The 16,550-nt window shown below is 46.2% G+C and overlaps 2 protein-coding genes across 2 annotated transcripts; one reads left to right on the top strand and one right to left on the bottom strand.

The window, feature by feature from the left end:
* Nkiras1 (NFKB inhibitor interacting Ras like 1) lies at positions 1-5,778 on the bottom strand. Its single transcript, XM_032918271.1, has 4 exons — positions 5,657-5,778; positions 4,280-4,390; positions 2,695-2,936; positions 1-1,729 (listed from the first exon to the last, which is right to left on the bottom strand). The coding sequence occupies exons 2-4, from the start codon at positions 4,371-4,373 to the stop codon at positions 1,487-1,489; spliced, it is 579 nt and encodes a 192-aa protein (XP_032774162.1). The 5' UTR covers positions 4,374-4,390; positions 5,657-5,778; the 3' UTR covers positions 1-1,486.
* A 3,553-nt stretch (positions 5,779-9,331) lies between these two features.
* On the top strand, positions 9,332-11,455 carry Rpl15 (ribosomal protein L15). Its single transcript, XM_032918270.1, has 4 exons — positions 9,332-9,415; positions 9,882-10,063; positions 10,309-10,445; positions 11,100-11,455. Exons 2-4 carry the CDS (start codon positions 9,892-9,894, stop codon positions 11,403-11,405), a joined length of 615 nt encoding a protein of 204 aa, XP_032774161.1. The 5' UTR covers positions 9,332-9,415; positions 9,882-9,891; the 3' UTR covers positions 11,406-11,455.
* The last annotated feature ends 5,095 nt before the right edge of the window (positions 11,456-16,550 follow it).

The raw sequence follows: 16,550 nt of genomic DNA, 5'->3' as shown, positions 1-16,550 counted from the left end.
TTCAAAGCTTGGGTTGTTTATTAAGACCCTTTCTCACAAAGTAAAACAGTTAATGATGCATGTGTGTGAAGCCTTGGGTTCAGACTGCAGTGCCACCAACAGAAAAGCAAGTGGCAATAGTGCTAATGGTTTACATTATACACGGCGGTCCTTGGCTTGAACTCACTGGACTGAGCCAGCCACAGTTAAAAGCATTGCACTGAAGAGTCCATACTTTACTTGCCTTCCTGTGTTTACTATACCTTGTTTCACACTTTGCTTTTCAGGTAATGGTTAAAGTTGATTTACAGTTGGAACCACCAGGCAGTTCATTTCCTAGTTCTTTGCATAGGTCTGACAATCTTGTTCAATACAGTGACCAAAACTGCTCGGATCTTGGTAAGATTTTCCATAAACTAAATTACAAACTCAGATTAATATGTAAAACTAGTGGTAACTCTGTATTTCTGACATTTTATTGTATACGATGAGGTTATTAGAAGAAAGGGATGCATCCTCATTCTTCAGCCTAACCGTTTTCTGAAGACCCTCTAGTATTTCACTTTATCGTCAGCACAGGCCTAGCTTATAGACAGGGCTCTGAATACAGAAGCTACTCATGCTAACCTACGATTGATTATACTTAACAGAGCGAGCGACGCAAAACCACGTGTGGTCTGTCAGCAAAGCCTCCGTGAAATGAGAGTTTAACTCAGAGGTCCAGATTGTCGTCATTGGCATAATTTAGCTGCACAAAGAAAGCCACTGCCAAGCTTTATAATCTGAGATATTAGATAATTAACCTTTAAAAAAGTTTAGCTATCATTCTACGTGTGTATGGTTTTCCCTGCATCTGTACATGAGCACTAACTGCATGCAATGTCTGAAGAAACCAAGGGAAGACACTGAATCCTTTGGATTCTGGGTGGTTGTGAGCCACCATATAGGTGGTTGTGAGCCACCATGTAGGTGCTATAAACTGGACCTGGCTCTTCTGTGAGAGCTTCAATCTTAGCTACTGAGCAATCTCTCCAGCCCTGAGGAGTCAACGTTTTTAAAACGGAATTCTGGGCCTGTTAAGATGACTCAGTGGGGAAGGTGCTTTGCCAGGCGAGCCAGGCCACCTGAGTTCCAGCCCAGAAATTCATGCGTAGATGGAAGGAGAAAGCCAACTCCATACACACAGTAATGACTTATGGTCACACCAAGGCATGTGCATAAAACTACAGTGAGTATGACAGTCCCTGATAAGCTGGAAGGGTTCCTTCCCATGGTACACTGCATACTCTAACGTTTATTATTACTGACTGGTGCAGAATAACAAAACTCGATTTTAAGAGCAGGTTTCAAATAAAGACAAAATAACGTCCAACAGCAGCAAACCAGTAGCTTGCATTAAAGTGCATTAAGTTACCACTTAGGGGTTCCCTAAGGCCCAGAGGAGGTTTGAGAAGAGCCACATTAAACCGGAACCCTGTGTCATGCTAGAGACATTTCAAGGCTTGACTCAGTTTTCGGAATTGGAGTTCCCTTTGTTTTTCCTCCCTGGCAGAGGGAAGCTAGATTTGCTCTGGGGCTGGGAAAGCTTGCTGGCCAGTAGCGTGAAGGGCTCAATCAGCGTCCTGCGGTCCGTCACCGTCACCTCCCAGAGCTTCACCTTCTCACTTCTGGCCCACTGTTGTGCTGCGTCAGCGTCCACTTGCCTCTGCTCAGAAAGGTCCAGTTTGTTTCCTAACACAACGATTGCCACCTGGAGAAAACGATAAAAGACCACGATGGTAACCACCGATAACGGTTCACAGACAAACTGCGTAATTACTGCTCTTCCATTTAGCAAACTGCTTTACTTAAATGATACTGAGGCATCGAAAGCAGTAACCTCACCTGCTCTGGAGTTAAGGCAGGAGAGTGGTAAGTTCAAGGCCAGTCTAGGCAAGTTAGCTGAACCTTGTCCAAAAATAAGTTGGGGAAGTAGAGAACTCACCTAGCAAGTCTGACATCCTAGTACATAAGTCTTTAACATTTAACAAGATGGCCAATCAGCCAGGCATGGTGGCGTACACCTTTAATCCCAGTACTTAGGAGGCAGAGGCAGGCTGATCTCTGTGAGTTTGAGGCCAGCCTGGTCTACACAGATAGAAAAATTCTGTCTCAAAAAATGAATGAATGAATGAATATAAGAATCTGAACTAAGACCATCTAGCAGACTATTAACCGGGGTGCTGTTTGGCTCTGAGCTGACGTGTGGAGAAGATCTGAGGTTAAGGAATTCCAAGCAGAAGGAAAATGGCAAACAGAGAAGAGCTGGTGCTGACTGAATAAGTTTCTGTGTGTTTTTTTTTGAAGTTGGAGACAGACGATCCCCACACTACTGAGCTCTGCAGTACCCGAGCAAGGGAGCTAGGAAAGCACACGGTGTAGAGAGTAAAACCGAGGGAGCTAGGAAAGCACACCGCGTAGAGAGTAAGGCCGAGGGAGCTAGGAAAGCACACCGCGTAGAGAGTAAGGCCGAGGGAGCTAGGAAAGCACACCGCGTAGAGAGTAAGGCCGAACAAGAGGCAGGAAGTGAGCGCTCTGCGTCATCCAGCTGTGCACGCCGTGTTTGCAGACACTGCCAGTAATAACCGAACAGCTTTAAATGTGTAACCCACACGGGACGCACATTACCATCCAACAGCGTCAGACTCCACACCCGGGATCTAAACAGCCACTGACCTCCTTTTTGTCTTTGAACTTATCGATCTCTTTCTTCAGAAGCTCCACTCTCTGGAAGGACTCGAGGTTATTCACGCTGTACACGAGAACGAAGCCGTCGGCAAATGAGAAATAGTGCTTAGGCAGCTCCACGCCTTCCTGCAGGCCGCGGGTGTCGTACAAGTGCAGCTGCTCCTTCACCCCACGGTCTGTCTCCACAGACGCCATGTACACGTCTTCCAGCGTTTCACAGTCTTCCATGCCTGCAGGAGAAAGGAGCCAGGCTCAGCTCGGCCCGGCGGCCCGCATCTTCAATCCCGGCACTCAGAGGCAGAGGCAGGCAGAATCCTATAAACTCCAGGCAGGCCATGGCTACAGAGTGAGACGGAATCTCAAAAAGGGAACCCCCTGTGCACCCGAGGGCTGCCTTACAAGGTTTCCCCTGCACCGCGTGCAATGACCACACGTCTACTGATTTCTTCAAAATGCAAAGTAGTTATTCATCCAAAAGTACCTTGTTCTTCTAAAAATGTTTTTTGGACCATCAGGATGGCTCTCAAGATTGGTGTATTTTGAGTTCAATTCCTGGGGCCTGCTGAAAGGTAGGTGAGAACTAGTTCCAAATGGTCACCCTTTAATTTTCTTTCTTTCTTTCTTTCTTTCTTTCTTTCTTTCTTTCTTTCTTTCTTTCTTTCTTTCTAAGAAAGTCTGAACTTACTGTCGCTGTCTTCAGACACACTAGAAGAGGGCATCAGAGCCCATCACAGATGGTTGTGAGCCACCATGCGGTTGCTGGGAATTGAACTCAGGTCCTCTGGAAGAGTAGTCAGTGCTCTTAACCACTGAGCCATCTCTCCAGCCCCTACCCTTTAATCTTTACGCACAGCCCCTCCCTACCCAAGCATGCAGTATTTTTTTTTTAATTTTAAAAAATTATTTCTTAGCCAGGTGGTGTCAGCAGTGGAGGTGGTAAACGCCTTTATTTCCAGCACTTGGGGGTGGGGGGTGTCGGGGAGGCAGAGGCAAATGATCTCTGAGTTCCAGGTCAGCTTAGTCTACAGAAAGAAAGGTCACCAAATGACTAATAAAAGAGAAAATGTGTACCTGCCAGAAAGAAATGCTCTGAAGATCTGTATTTACTAATCTCTATAACTCAGTTCATCTTAACCTGTCTATCTTCTTTATGAAAATCATGACCTCATTAAAGGCAGAAAGGCCATCGTCTTCCTCTGACCTCAGCAAAGCACCATCACATGCAGTGTGATACCGAGAAGATGAGATAGCTTACTCATTGAAGGAATAAGGGAATGAGATGATCCCAATTTACAAACTACGTCATACTGTAGCAAACAGCCATTTCTTCATTTTTAAGCCTACGCAGAGATCCTATGATTCCTAGACCCTGGTTTGACGCAGGTGCACAGGACCCCATTTTTGTATGACACGTTTCTTACCCTTTATTTCTGACCTACTATAGGACATGTAGCGAGGACTGCTGAATGTCAACAGAACCCAACTTCCTTCTCCTTACTCTACACCGATTAGCACCAGCAACAAGCATCTCCCACCAGTGTCAGACTCTAGAAACTCAGAAAGAGAATCTTACCAATAGTGTGATTCCCATAAAGGAGTTGCTCCAAAATTGCAGTTTTCCCAACGGACAACAGCCCACAAACGACAACCTTGCAACCTTTTCCCATCTTCTCCTGGGACAGCACTGTGGGGAGAAGGTGTGGCTTTAAAGTAAGTCCTTTCCCAAAGTTTATGTTGAACCAGTAATACAGAGGGAACTCCAGATACAGAATAAGGTTGTCAGACCACAGTCAGCTCCCCCAAGCTACTTGCTCCCTTAGAGAGGTCACTGTCAGGTTTCTTATATATTGCCACAGAGATATCTGGATGGACTGTAAAACACCCAAATACCTCAAGGTGTGTGTAACCACAGTACTCGGGATGCAGAGAAGGATCTGCCTCAGCTCCGTGCACAGTGGGTTAGAGACTAGCTTGGATGTTCATCTCTAAGCATGGCTTGCTCCCACCTACATCCCAGCACTCTACAATAGCAAAGTGCTGAGACAGGAGGATTACCATGAATAAGGTAACAAAAATTTTCCTCAAGGCTTTTGTTTTTCCAGAAGACAAGATATCAACAGCTAAGGTAAAAAGAAAAATGGTTCATTAAAGACAACAAAAACGTTAAAATGCCTTTAATCCAGCACTCAAGGGGGCAGAGGCAGAAAGATCTCTGTAAATTTGAGGCCAGCCTGGTCTACAAAGGACACCTAGGGCTGATACAAAAAGAAAGCCTGTGTGGAAGAGTGTCAAATGGTGGGTCTGGAGAGATGGCTCAGGGGTTAAGAACGCTGATAGAGGACCCAGATTCAATTCCTAGCACCCACATGGTGGGTGACAACTGTCTGTTCCAGGGTTACCAATACCCTTACACAGATATACAGGCAAATGCTAATATATACAAGGGCGTGCACGCATGCGCATACACACACACACACACACACACACACACACACACACACACACACACACACACACACACAACAGAGGAAAATGGAAACAGGCCTGATAGCACAGCCTTTAATTCCAGCACTTGAGACACAAAACATAGAAACAGCTCCATGGTTAAGAGCACTGGCTGCTCTTGCAGAGGACCTGAGTTCGATTCCCAGCACCTACACTGGTGCCCCTGGAACTGGAGTTACAGAGAGTTGTGAACTGCTATATGGATACTGGAAGCAGGGTCCTCTGGAAGAGTAGCCAGTGCTCTAAACCAATGGTCCACCTCTCCAGTTCCCCACCTCTACTCTCATAGAAATGGTCTTTCAAAGATACTCTCATCGTAACCCTGGAGACGTCTTTGAGAACTCACTTTCAAAGGAGTTTTGCATGTATATTAGTCAGTGTTCTCTTAGAGTCAGAACTTACGGACGGTCTCTATGTGTTAAAGGAAATTACAGGAATGACTTACAGTCTGCAGTCCAACTAACCCAACAATGGGCAAGAATCCAGTAGTTAATTAGTTCCACGAGGGGGGGTGTTTCACCTGGCCTTCTGTATGAGCTGGAATCCTGAAGAAGTGGACTCCAACAGATGAGCTGGTAAGCAAGTGCAGGCAGGTGAAGAGGAGTGAGTCTTCCTTCTTCCAATGTCCCTATGTAGGTCTCCAACAGAAGGTATGTATGGCCCAGGTTAAAGGGCCACCACCACGCCTGGACCTAAACTGTTCTTTGTTTGGAACTTGCTCTATCCCAGGCTGGACTTGAACTCAGAGATCTGCTTGCCTCAGTCTCTTGGAATTAAAGGTGTATACACCTTGCTTTGGCCTAAGCTTTTCATGGCCACTCTGCCCCAAGATCCAGATCAAAAAGCCTGTGTCTTCCAGTCTTAAAATCTGGATCATAGCTGTGTCCTCCATTTCTGGGCTGTAGTTAAATCATGTATAGTCAAGCTGATAACTGGTAATGTCATGACAGGATGTGTGCTGAGTTAACCTTGAGACACAGAGCTCGAGGCTGGGGCGGGGATCTGAGCACACGGATTGAGACAAGTTTTAGAGGAGAGGGACTGACTGACTAAAACATGGGGGAGCCTTCTTCCTACCACCATGACTTTTAACCTAGTGATGCTTCTGCTCTACAAACTATAACATGGTAAGTGTTTTATTTGAGCCACTAAATGTACTGTAATGGGGGCCAGGTGGGGTGAACATAACATCCGACACTTGAAGAAACTCAGAGGTTCTCTGCAGGTTTGAGGCTAGCCTGGTCTACACATGATGTTTCCTGGACAGTTAAAGCTACATAGCAAAAATGAAAGAGAAAGAAAACTTTATCTCTGAAAAATAAATTTTAATGTCATTGCTAGGGCTGGAAAGATGGCTCAGCAGTTAGAGCACCAGCTGCTCTTTCGGAGGACACACAATACCTGTAGCTTCAGTTCCAGGGGATCGGGCACTCTCAGTCAGACATACATGAAGGCAAAACATCAATGCACATTTAAAAATATGTAATTGCTGTTGGGGAAACTAACAGAAGCTCATTGATCTCTATTCCACTTTTCTCTTTCCTTTTAGCCTCAAACCATCTAAGTTTTTAAAATCTAACTTTCATTCTCAGAATCATTCAGTGGTTTCCTAGCTCCTTGGATTTCATTCCAGAACACTGCTTGCTAGGTTTGGTTTTGTTTTTTGTTTTTTGTTTTTGTTTTTGTTTTTTTTTTCTCTTTTTTTGTCTGTTGGTCCTTGAAATAAAAAGTATTGCTCAGGATCACTAAAACAATGCTTTCACACAAAGGAGCTTCATTTGCCCCAGGGGGACAGAGGATAGGGAATGAGACAGAGACAGGATGAGAGAGGAGGGAACAAAGGAGAGGGAGGCTGGGTATTTGTCCTGAGGGGCAAAGGACTGCCTCTGGATAGAGAGGAGACAGCAGACCTCTTTGGCAAACGGTGGTTCTCAAGGTACAAGAGTAAGCCAGCATTAGGATAAGGTGTTTGATCTTAATCAGGTGAGCCAAAGTGGGCTTTTGACTTCCATACTTTGATAGCTAGGCCTTAGTAGTCAGCCTCAGGAGGAGGAAGTGGCCAAAGAAGAGAATAGACCTTGGTGGCTAGCTTTAGGAGGGTGATCTAATAGTTCTTAGAAAGGCAGAGGGAATGAGGGAGACGGGTAAGCCATTCTTCCATTGTCACATTCAAGCTGACCAGAGTCCCTTCAGTCCTGGTATTCTTCTGTCTTGTCACTTAACCCTTAGTCTCAGCTATCCTATCCCAACTTGGTTTCTGATTCCTAAATGCTAAGTACATCATGGTTGTTTAAATAGGTATGGCCCCCACTGACTCATGTGTTTCAATCCTTTACCCAAAGAGAGTGGTACTATTAGGAGGTACGGCCTTGTTGGATTCCGGAAATGTGTCACAGTGGGGTGGGGGTGGGCTCTGAGATCTCCTATGCCACACATCTCTCTCTGCTGCTCACAGATCAAGATGTAGAGCTCTCAGCTCCTTCTCCAGCACCACCCCCGTCTGCCTGCAGGCTGCCATGCTTCCTGCTATGATGATAAAATTGTAAGCCTACCACAAATGAAATGTTTTCCTTTATAAAAAGTTGTCCTGGGGGGTTGGGGATTTAGCTCAGTGGTAGAGCTCTTGCCTAGGAAGCGCAAGGCCCTGGGTTTAGTCCCCAGCTCCGGAAAAAAAAAAAAAAAAGTTGCCCTGGTCATGATGTCTCTTCACATCATTGAAACCCTAAGACACACATGTTCTGCCACTGAACTACACTCAGACCTGTAGTTTATTCTTCTGCGTTACCTTCTCAAGAAAATGTATCCTGGGCTCAGCAGTTAGAATACTTGCTGCTCTTGCCCAACACCGCCCCACCCCCACCCCGTTCAGTTCCCAGCACATACATGGAAGTTTTCAACCATGCCCACCTACCTCAGTGGGCCCCAGGTATACAGGCGGTGTATATCCATACATCCAAGTAAACACATAAACACACAAACTAAAAATAAATCTTACAATTTTTTTCTAAACTGTCCTGAAAGAGAAATATCCTACACTCCATCCTAACTTGCAAGTCCCGCCCCCCCCTCTGGTCCAGGCCTCCCCCCCCCCCGCCCCCAGGCCCCACTGGCTACATCCTCCCCCCGACAGGACAGGACGCTGGGACAACTGTCAATACCCCTCCACTCCCTCAGTGTGTGTGTGTCCTTTACACTTGGCATCAAACGCAATACATAAGCCTTGTGCGCTGTTTGTGCTGCATCACCAACAGCTGAGACTGAGCTCCGCACATATTAAGCGACATATGAATTTTTAAGTAGGACAGGTGAGAACTTAAAATGCTGAAGCTGCCATTTATTCTAAAAGATGAGCAGTGCCACAGATTGATGTAAATGGTAAATATGATTCCCAAACCTTGGCCACAAAAAAGCATACTTTATTAAAACCGCATGACTGAAAAAAGAAAACCCTGGAGCTGAAAAAACTCCAACAAAACACCATTATTTCCCAACAAAGAACGCAATGCAGAATGCCAGAAATCTGAGCATTTACCCCTGGAACAGGTCTTGGCAAATGAACAAGTTGCTATTCTTAAAAACGTCTATAAAATAACGCCCCCGGGCTCTGACATTAGCACCTCGGGGTTCCCATCCACCGCAGGAAAAGCAGGAGGGGGACCGGCGCCACAGTCCACCCACTAGCCTGGCTCGCACGAGTCCCCGGCGGGCCTCAAGGACACGCGTGAGGTGCATGCATGAGGTTCACGCGTACAGCCACTTCGCATACACCCACGCCACAGCCGTCCTGAGGTCAAGGTGCTCCCGAACCACGGAGCGAGACGCCGGCGGAGACACCAACCTGACACTGCAGGGTAGTGAGACAGTGGCACGCCGGTCAGCGCGGTCCGAAGACGCCCCTCTGGAGCCCGTCCCGGATCTGCTTCCTCGGGCCCCGCGCGGATGGCACACGCGAGCTCACCGCCTCTCACTTTCCGCAGCCTCGGCGGCTCAGGAGCGCTGCTGACAGCTAGCGGAGAGCATCCGGAAGCGGCGGGCTGTCCCAGCCTGACTCCGCCCACCAGGTTAGATGTCCGGACTACATGTCCCAAGAGGCACGGTGCGGCTACCCCGCCCCACCGGAAGAAGGGTCGCCGGGGTGGGGGAGGAGCCACAAAAGGGATTGTGGGAGAAAGGCTTCTTCCTTTCCTCTAGTGGCAGCCATCAGGTAGGCAGGCTGTGTGGTGTTTGCATTTCTATCCGTCGCGAATCGCGCTGTTCTTCAGCCATCCGGCCCCGGCGACCCTGCGGCCTTGGAGCTTCTGCCTCGCACGAGCGTCTAGTCAGGATACGGGGTGGAGGGGGCGCGGATACGCAGCCATCCGGGAGGCTTGAGAGACGCCATGGCGGCAAGATCCGAGCTGGGCCCGGGACTGAAGGAGGCGTGGGGTGGAAGCTGCCGCTGCTCAGGCCGCCCGGGTGGGACGAAGCTCTCCCGGTCTTACTCGCGGTGGAGGTTACAATCCTGGCGGCTTCCCCGAGCCTGGGGCAGTCAGTCCCGCCTAGCCGGCCCTGCGCCCTGCTGCTAGTACAGAACCCTCATTCCCGGTGGACGGTGGGGTGTCAGGACGCATGGACCGGCCCTAGTCACTGTCACGACGATCACTCTTTCGATTTGCTTCTTCCTTTCAAAGGTGAGCCAAGATGGGTGCATACAAATACATTCAGGAGCTGTGGAGGAAGAAGCAGTCCGACGTGATGCGCTTCCTTCTAAGGGTCCGCTGCTGGCAGTACCGCCAGCTCTCTGCGCTGCACAGGGCTCCCCGCCCCACCCGGCCTGATAAGGCGCGAAGGCTGGGATACAAGGCTAAGCAAGGTGGGTGAGATCCCATTGTGGGTGATCGATACGACACTATCCCGGAAAAGCCTGTGAGCATCAGTTTGGAGCCTCCCCCCACACACACCCAAAAAGACCTGGTTAATTTAGCCATGCCAAATGTGACAAGGGTTAGACACACTTTAGTGTGCACAGTCTACCTACCTTTGTAACTAAGGGGAAGCATTGGGAAGTCTTGATTGAGTCTAACATGTTGGTGGCTGGGCTTTTTTTTGTTTGTGTAGGTTATGTCATTTACAGGATCCGTGTCCGCCGCGGTGGTCGCAAGCGCCCAGTTCCTAAGGGTGCAACCTACGGCAAGCCTGTCCACCACGGTGTTAACCAGCTGAAGTTTGCCCGAAGCCTTCAGTCTGTTGCTGAGGTAAGCACTTTGAAGCAGCAGTTGTCTTGACAACCCATTAGGGATGGTGGGCGAGAAGAAATGGGGGGACACTGGGTATGAGGTTGGGCTGGAGGGGTTTTGTAGTTAAATCTTGGCAAAGAGCAATCACTATCAACTCTTTACTACCGTTCTAGTGCTTAAATATGTACTGGACGGGTTTTGATTTGGGGGAGCAGAATTCTGAGCCACTCTCCTGTTTTATCTACTTATTTACATTGCTAATGTTCTGTGGTGGTTACTCTTAGGTTGCTAAGCTCTGCTCTGTTATAGGAGACTCCACGAGCTAGAACTTTTTACATTTTTCATCCATTAATTTATGTATAGGGTTGTGGGCTTGATCCCCATTACTGAAGGGGATTGGGACAGCACTCGATTTCATGCCTGGTGTTAGGATGTTAGGGAGAATAAGAAGGAATGGTGTGCTTCTGTCTACATGCCGACTAGTCTTTAATTCTTAAGGTCTGTGGGGACCTGACCTGCTTTAGTCTCAACTGACAGCCCAGAGTGGGAAGGATTTTTTGTTGTTGTTGTTGTTGTTGTGGTTTTTTGTTTGTTTGTTTGTTTTTGTCTAATTTACTGCTGTAAGTAGCATCGGAAACTGACTGGTATTCCCCCCCCCTTCCCCCATTTTAGGAGAGAGCTGGGCGCCATTGTGGAGCTTTGAGAGTCCTGAATTCCTACTGGGTTGGTGAAGATTCCACATATAAATTTTTTGAGGTTATCCTCATTGATCCATTCCATAAAGCTATCAGAAGAAATCCCGACACCCAATGGATCACCAAACCAGTCCACAAGCACAGGGAGATGCGTGGGCTGACTTCTGCTGGCCGCAAGAGCCGTGGCCTTGGAAAGGGCCACAAGTTCCACCACACCATTGGTGGGTCTCGCCGTGCAGCCTGGAGAAGGCGCAACACTCTTCAGCTCCACCGTTACCGCTAATCCACGTAATATTTGTAAAATTCATATCCAATAAACAACTTAGGACAGTCCTCTCTGCTCACAGGTGTGTTGTTTGTTAGAACTAGCCTGCGGGTCGTGAGTGCTCTGTGGGGGATGGGAGCTAAAGTGCAGTAGTAGGAAGCGGTGAGTGGCGGCGTGTGTTGTTTCTGATGTACTCTGTTTGCAATTTTTGCTTAGGAGATTAAGTGTATAGTGTTTGTGCCAAGTGGTATCCTGTGTGTAAGACTTAAAGTCCTGAAACTAGCCTAGATGCATGAGAGTGAACCTACAGCTTTACAGTGGGATCTCTGGTTCACTGAAGTGGCTGGCTGCTTGGAAGCTGGATGAGTACAGACAGGGAGTTGGATTTTGCTTAGAAATATGTAGGAAGAGAGGGCTTCAAACCTGTTTTGTGACTATTCGTAGAAGGGAGATCAACTATAGCTCACATTTTGAGAATTGAATCCGTGTTCCATTTTCAGAACACTGGGTAAATTTGTTGGAAGAGGTTTCACTTCTGTTGGATCTAGAGCATAGGTTTGACATGTGTGGATTTTGAAGCTAGTGAAGATTGAACAGTGGATAGGGAAGGGCAGATTATTTCCATTAGGATTTATAAGCTAGTAACCATGTGGTTGCAAGTTCCTGTCAACCAAGCAAACACAGTAAGTGGTGTCAGGCTTGCAAACATTAAGCTTTAGTAGCAGCTGGTATATGAAGAGGCAGGTGGATCTCCAATTCCAGGACTGCCTACAGTATAGAGAAAATGTCTCTATTCCCGTCACAATAGAGCAAAACCAAAAATTGGGGGCTTTCAATCAATTCGTCTTGGGTAAGGAACGTCCATTGGTAGTTTGATTTCATTGTTTACAGACTGCCCGTGGGTAGATGCTCAGGTTGCTGTCTCCTGGTACTGCCTGGACATTCTACACTCACAAAGGCCACACATGCCACTATGTTTTATTTCTGTTTGTGCCATGCCTTGTAGTTTCCCAAAGTGATTTGAGTGGAAAAAGTAGAAATCGTCCCTAATACATCTGGGTTTGCTCTTTTGAACAGCTAGTTTGGTATCCAAGTCTAAGTGATGCTTTTATTAAACTGATTTTTCCTTAGAGATTTTTTAAGGAAGATTTGATTTCCAGAAAATACTAGACTCAAAAGTCTTGAGACCTAAAATTCTCAGCAAAACAAGTCACTATGTGTAGAGGTTGTTCAACTAGAATAATAAATGTCTGTTAAACAAGTGGACCTATGTTATCTTTTATGTTAAAGCAAATGAAGAACTTGTAAAAGATAGCTGATGGTAGAAATGGCAAACATAATTTGAGAGGATATATAATAGAATCCTAAGAATTAAACTGCTTGGGACTGGCACTGGAAAGATTTTCTGCTAAAGCCGGTCAGTGGTTACACAAGCTTGCCTTTTTGTCCTTGCCACCTTTCAGATCAGTCTACACAGCAGCTTAGAGGGGTCTTGTTAAATTGATCCTGGCCTTTTTGTTCTGGAAAGTTAATAGCAAATGATCTGTGTCTGCTGGCCCCCGTTCCTTAACCCTTGTAGATCTTTTCCCAGATAGCTGGAATCTGTTAAATGTTCTGTGACCACTGCTAATAATTTCTGGGTTTATTTCAGTTTCATATAGCTGAGCCTGTCATTTTAACTTCTTCCTTCACCTTGTAGGTTCAGGGATCATAGCAGGCATCCATCAACACTGACAGGAAGAAGGATCTTTGGTTTAAGATTTATTTTATGTGAGTACACTGTCGCTCTCTTAAGACACACCAGAAGAGGTCATCTGATCCCATTACAGGTGGTTGTGAGCCACCATATGGTTGCTGGGATTTGAACTCAGGACCTCTGGAAGAGCAGTCAGTGCTCTTAACAACTCGCAGAAAGGAATGTGCCTCCCAGATTATTGTCCTGAAGGCAGTTGGGGTAATCAATTTCTTGGATTCTTGTTTTAGATTTTTGAGATAGCAACAGACCTTAAATTGACATTCATTCCACCTACTGAGTATAAAAACTGAAGTGTTTTTGCTTGGTAAAGTGCTACCTTACCAAGCATACATGATCCTAGGGATGGAATCCTGTGTGTGCTGGGCAAACTACCACCTTTAAGAATCACTTTGCTGTTGACACCGCCTTCCTATAGGTCCCAAACCTCAAACCTTTGCTGGCCTCAAATTAGCAGCAGTTGAGGATCTCCTGTGAGTGGTGGGATTACATGCATATACTGTCATCACACTGACTCAGGAGATAATAAAATGTATTGTTCGTATTCAAATGGTAGGGTATTATACATACTAAATTTTTTGCTTATTTTTAGAAGTCCAGTGTTGGGAAGGCTGGCCAATTAGAAGACTTTAATTATTGGTCTGCAGTGAGCTCTGACATGTGCAATTTCTGCATAGCAGTACACTGCAAATAGAGGGTTAGTAGGAAACCCTGCTTCCTTCAAAAATTCCTGGTGTGTGTGTGTATAATCCAGTAGTTGGCATATGCCACTCGGACATTTGGCAATATTTGCAGATATTTTTGTCTGTCACTCTGGATGGATGTTTTGCTCCTAAAGTCCAATGAGTAGGAGCTGTCAAAACACCCTGAAATGCTTCTGACCCAGTGGTACAGCCCTGTAATCCTAGCAAATCAGGAGGCTGAAGCAGGAGGGTCCCAAGTTCCAGGCCAGGCTGGGCTACATAACGATATCCTGTTTAATAATGACAAGAAAAAGTTGCAAACATCTTAACACACACACCTAATACTAGTAAATACTAATAATACTGTGTGGGGAACCTTTTGTCTCTGTATGTAGAAACAGCTACATATGTATGTGTGTTATTTTCTCACACTGAAAACTAGACTGATTTTCCTCCCCCTCGAACAGCGTCCCCAACAAGCTGAAGCCCATCGTGAAGCAGATTGAACCCTGATGCTCTAACGGTGAAGGCCAATGGCAGTTCATGCAGCTGTGAATTAAAAGAATGGCCTGGTTACTTGAGTGACGTCAGTGTATTGTTACTCCCTTGGCTGTTTTGTTTTTACTGCAAACGTCTTAACGATTTAAGTTCCATCTCATTTCATCATTTGTGCTGAGTTCATCCCTTTGCACGTGTTGAGCATTTACAGGGGGGGCACTTCTGGGCGGGCAGCCAGCATTTGTGGGTCAGGGTCAGCAGGGACAGTTTCAGCTCAATTTATAAAGCGAAAGAAAGGGATGTGGTGTACAAGGACAGTATTCCAAGATTTAGTTTTAGTCATGATGATGATTCAGAGTTTGCCTATGTTCCTGAGAAAAATAAAACCTTTAGAGTGTTTTTCCTCCTTCAACAAAAGCATTCTGTTATTTTATTTTATTTTTTTAAATAATGTTTACTGGGGGAAGGTTGTACCATGGGTTGCAAGAAGCTCAGAAAACTTGTGGTGCTGTCCACCACATGGGTCCTGGGGACCAAAGTCAAGTGGTCAGCCTTGGTGGCCAGCTGAACCCTTTACCCACTGAGCCACCTTGCTGGCCCAATACTTCTATTCTTGCTGTCTTGTAAAAATAAAATTCTTTCAGATTATATTAGAAGACTTTTTAACTAACTTTTTTTTTCATCAATTAATTTATTCAATATATATCATGACTGAAGCTCCCCTCTTCCCAGGCCCACCCTGTCACTCTCCTTCCCCCACTTCCCCTCCCTTTCTCCATAGAGGAGAGGACCCACCCCACCCCCACACACACTCAAGTACCAACCCTCCCTGGCACATCAAGTTGCTTCAGAACTAAACAAATCCTCTCACACTGAGACTAGACAAGGCAGCCTAGCAATGGGAAAGGGGTCCAGAGACAGACAACAGAATCTTGAGTCAGAGACATCTATTCGTATTGTTAGGGGATCTACATGAAGATCAAGATGCACATCTACTACATATGTGTAAGGGGCCTAGGTCTAGTCCAAGCATGCTCTTTGGTTGGTGGTTCAGTCTCTGTGAGCCTCCATGAACCCAGGTTGACTCTGTAGATCTTGTGGTATCGTTGATGCCTCAAGCTTCCTCAATCTTTCTCCCCTCTCTTCCACCAGACTCCCTGAATTCTGCCTAATGTTTGAATGTTGGACCCTGCATCTGTTTCTATAAGTTTCTGGATGAAGCCTCTCAGATGATAGTTATGCTAGGTTCCTGTCAGCAAACATAGACTATCATTAATAGTGCCTGGCGTTGACTCTCCCATGGGATGGGTCTCAAGTTGGGCCAGACATTGGTTGGCCAGTCCCTCCATCTTTGCTCTATCTTTATCCCTGCATATCTTGTGGGCAGAACACATTCTGTGTCCAAGGTTTTGTGGATGGATTAGCGTCCCCCTCCCTCCACTGGAAATCCTGCCTGGCTACAGGAGGTGCTCAACTCAGTTCTCTATGTCCCCACTGCTAGGATTCTCAGCTAGGATCACCCCCCATATCATTCTAGAAGCCTCCCCTACCCACCCAGGAGCCTCCCCTATTCCCTCAGGAGCCTCCCCCATCCCAGGTTTCCAGTTTGTCCCAGAGATGCCCCCACACTGAGCTAACAGGTTCTTCTTTAATCTATAGACCATAGCTTGAGGGATGGTTAATGAGGTTATTCAGTAGGACCCCCTCCAATCCAATTTCACCTATCTTCTCTTTGTACCTTTAAAGCAATCTTAAAAGATTTCCCAGTTCGTTGGGTGGGCTCTACAATGTACTTTGCACATACAAAGCAATGGCCTGGATGATGTCAGCTTTCCTTACACCAGGTCATGAGCCTGGTTTCTCCTTTCCTTGTTTGACCTCTGGGACTTTGTGGTGTCTCTACTTGTTTGCTATTGATATTTTAGCTCACTACCAAAACTTTAATGGCCTGACAACAGTCATCTACAATACCTGTAGTCTGAGTACTGAGGAGCCGTAAGGTTGAGGCCAGCCTAGTCTACACAGTGAGCTCCAGGTCAGCCACAGTTATGTAGTGAGAATATTCTTTAAATACTTTATTTTCAAATTTTTAAAGATATATTTACTGTTTTTATATAGATGGATATTTTGCCTACTAGTAGGTCTGTGCAATACAGGCCTGCAGTACCAGAGAAAACCAGATGATGTCTGATATTCAAATACAGGTGGTTATTAAGCACTATCTGGGTA

This window comes from Rattus rattus, chromosome 12, assembly GCF_011064425.1.
Source record: "Rattus rattus isolate New Zealand chromosome 12, Rrattus_CSIRO_v1, whole genome shotgun sequence".
Classification (NCBI taxonomy): Eukaryota; Metazoa; Chordata; class Mammalia; order Rodentia; family Muridae; genus Rattus; species Rattus rattus.
Note: the sequence above shows the minus strand (reverse complement) of the source record. Positions and strands in the feature narration are given on the sequence as shown.

What these genes read in the sequence shown, in the direction of transcription:
- Nkiras1 (XM_032918271.1), bottom strand. Translation starts at nt 4,373, where the DNA reads ATGGGAAAAGGTTGCAAGGTTGTCGTTTGTGGGCTGTTGTCCGTTGGG. An exon ending in TTATGGGAATCACACTATTG is followed by an intron (nt 2,937 to 4,279) that starts GTAAGATTCTCT and finishes TTTCTCCTGCAG; the next exon opens with GCATGGAAGACTGTGAAACG. An exon ending in AGTTCAAAGACAAAAAGGAG is followed by an intron (nt 1,730 to 2,694) that starts GTCAGTGGCTGT and finishes CGTTTTCTCCAG; the next exon opens with GTGGCAATCGTTGTGTTAGG.
- Rpl15 (XM_032918270.1), top strand. Translation starts at nt 9,892, where the DNA reads ATGGGTGCATACAAATACATTCAGGAGCTGTGGAGGAAGAAGCAGTCC. An exon ending in GGGATACAAGGCTAAGCAAG is followed by an intron (nt 10,064 to 10,308) that starts GTGGGTGAGATC and finishes TTGTTTGTGTAG; the next exon opens with GTTATGTCATTTACAGGATC. An exon ending in GCCTTCAGTCTGTTGCTGAG is followed by an intron (nt 10,446 to 11,099) that starts GTAAGCACTTTG and finishes CCCCCATTTTAG; the next exon opens with GAGAGAGCTGGGCGCCATTG.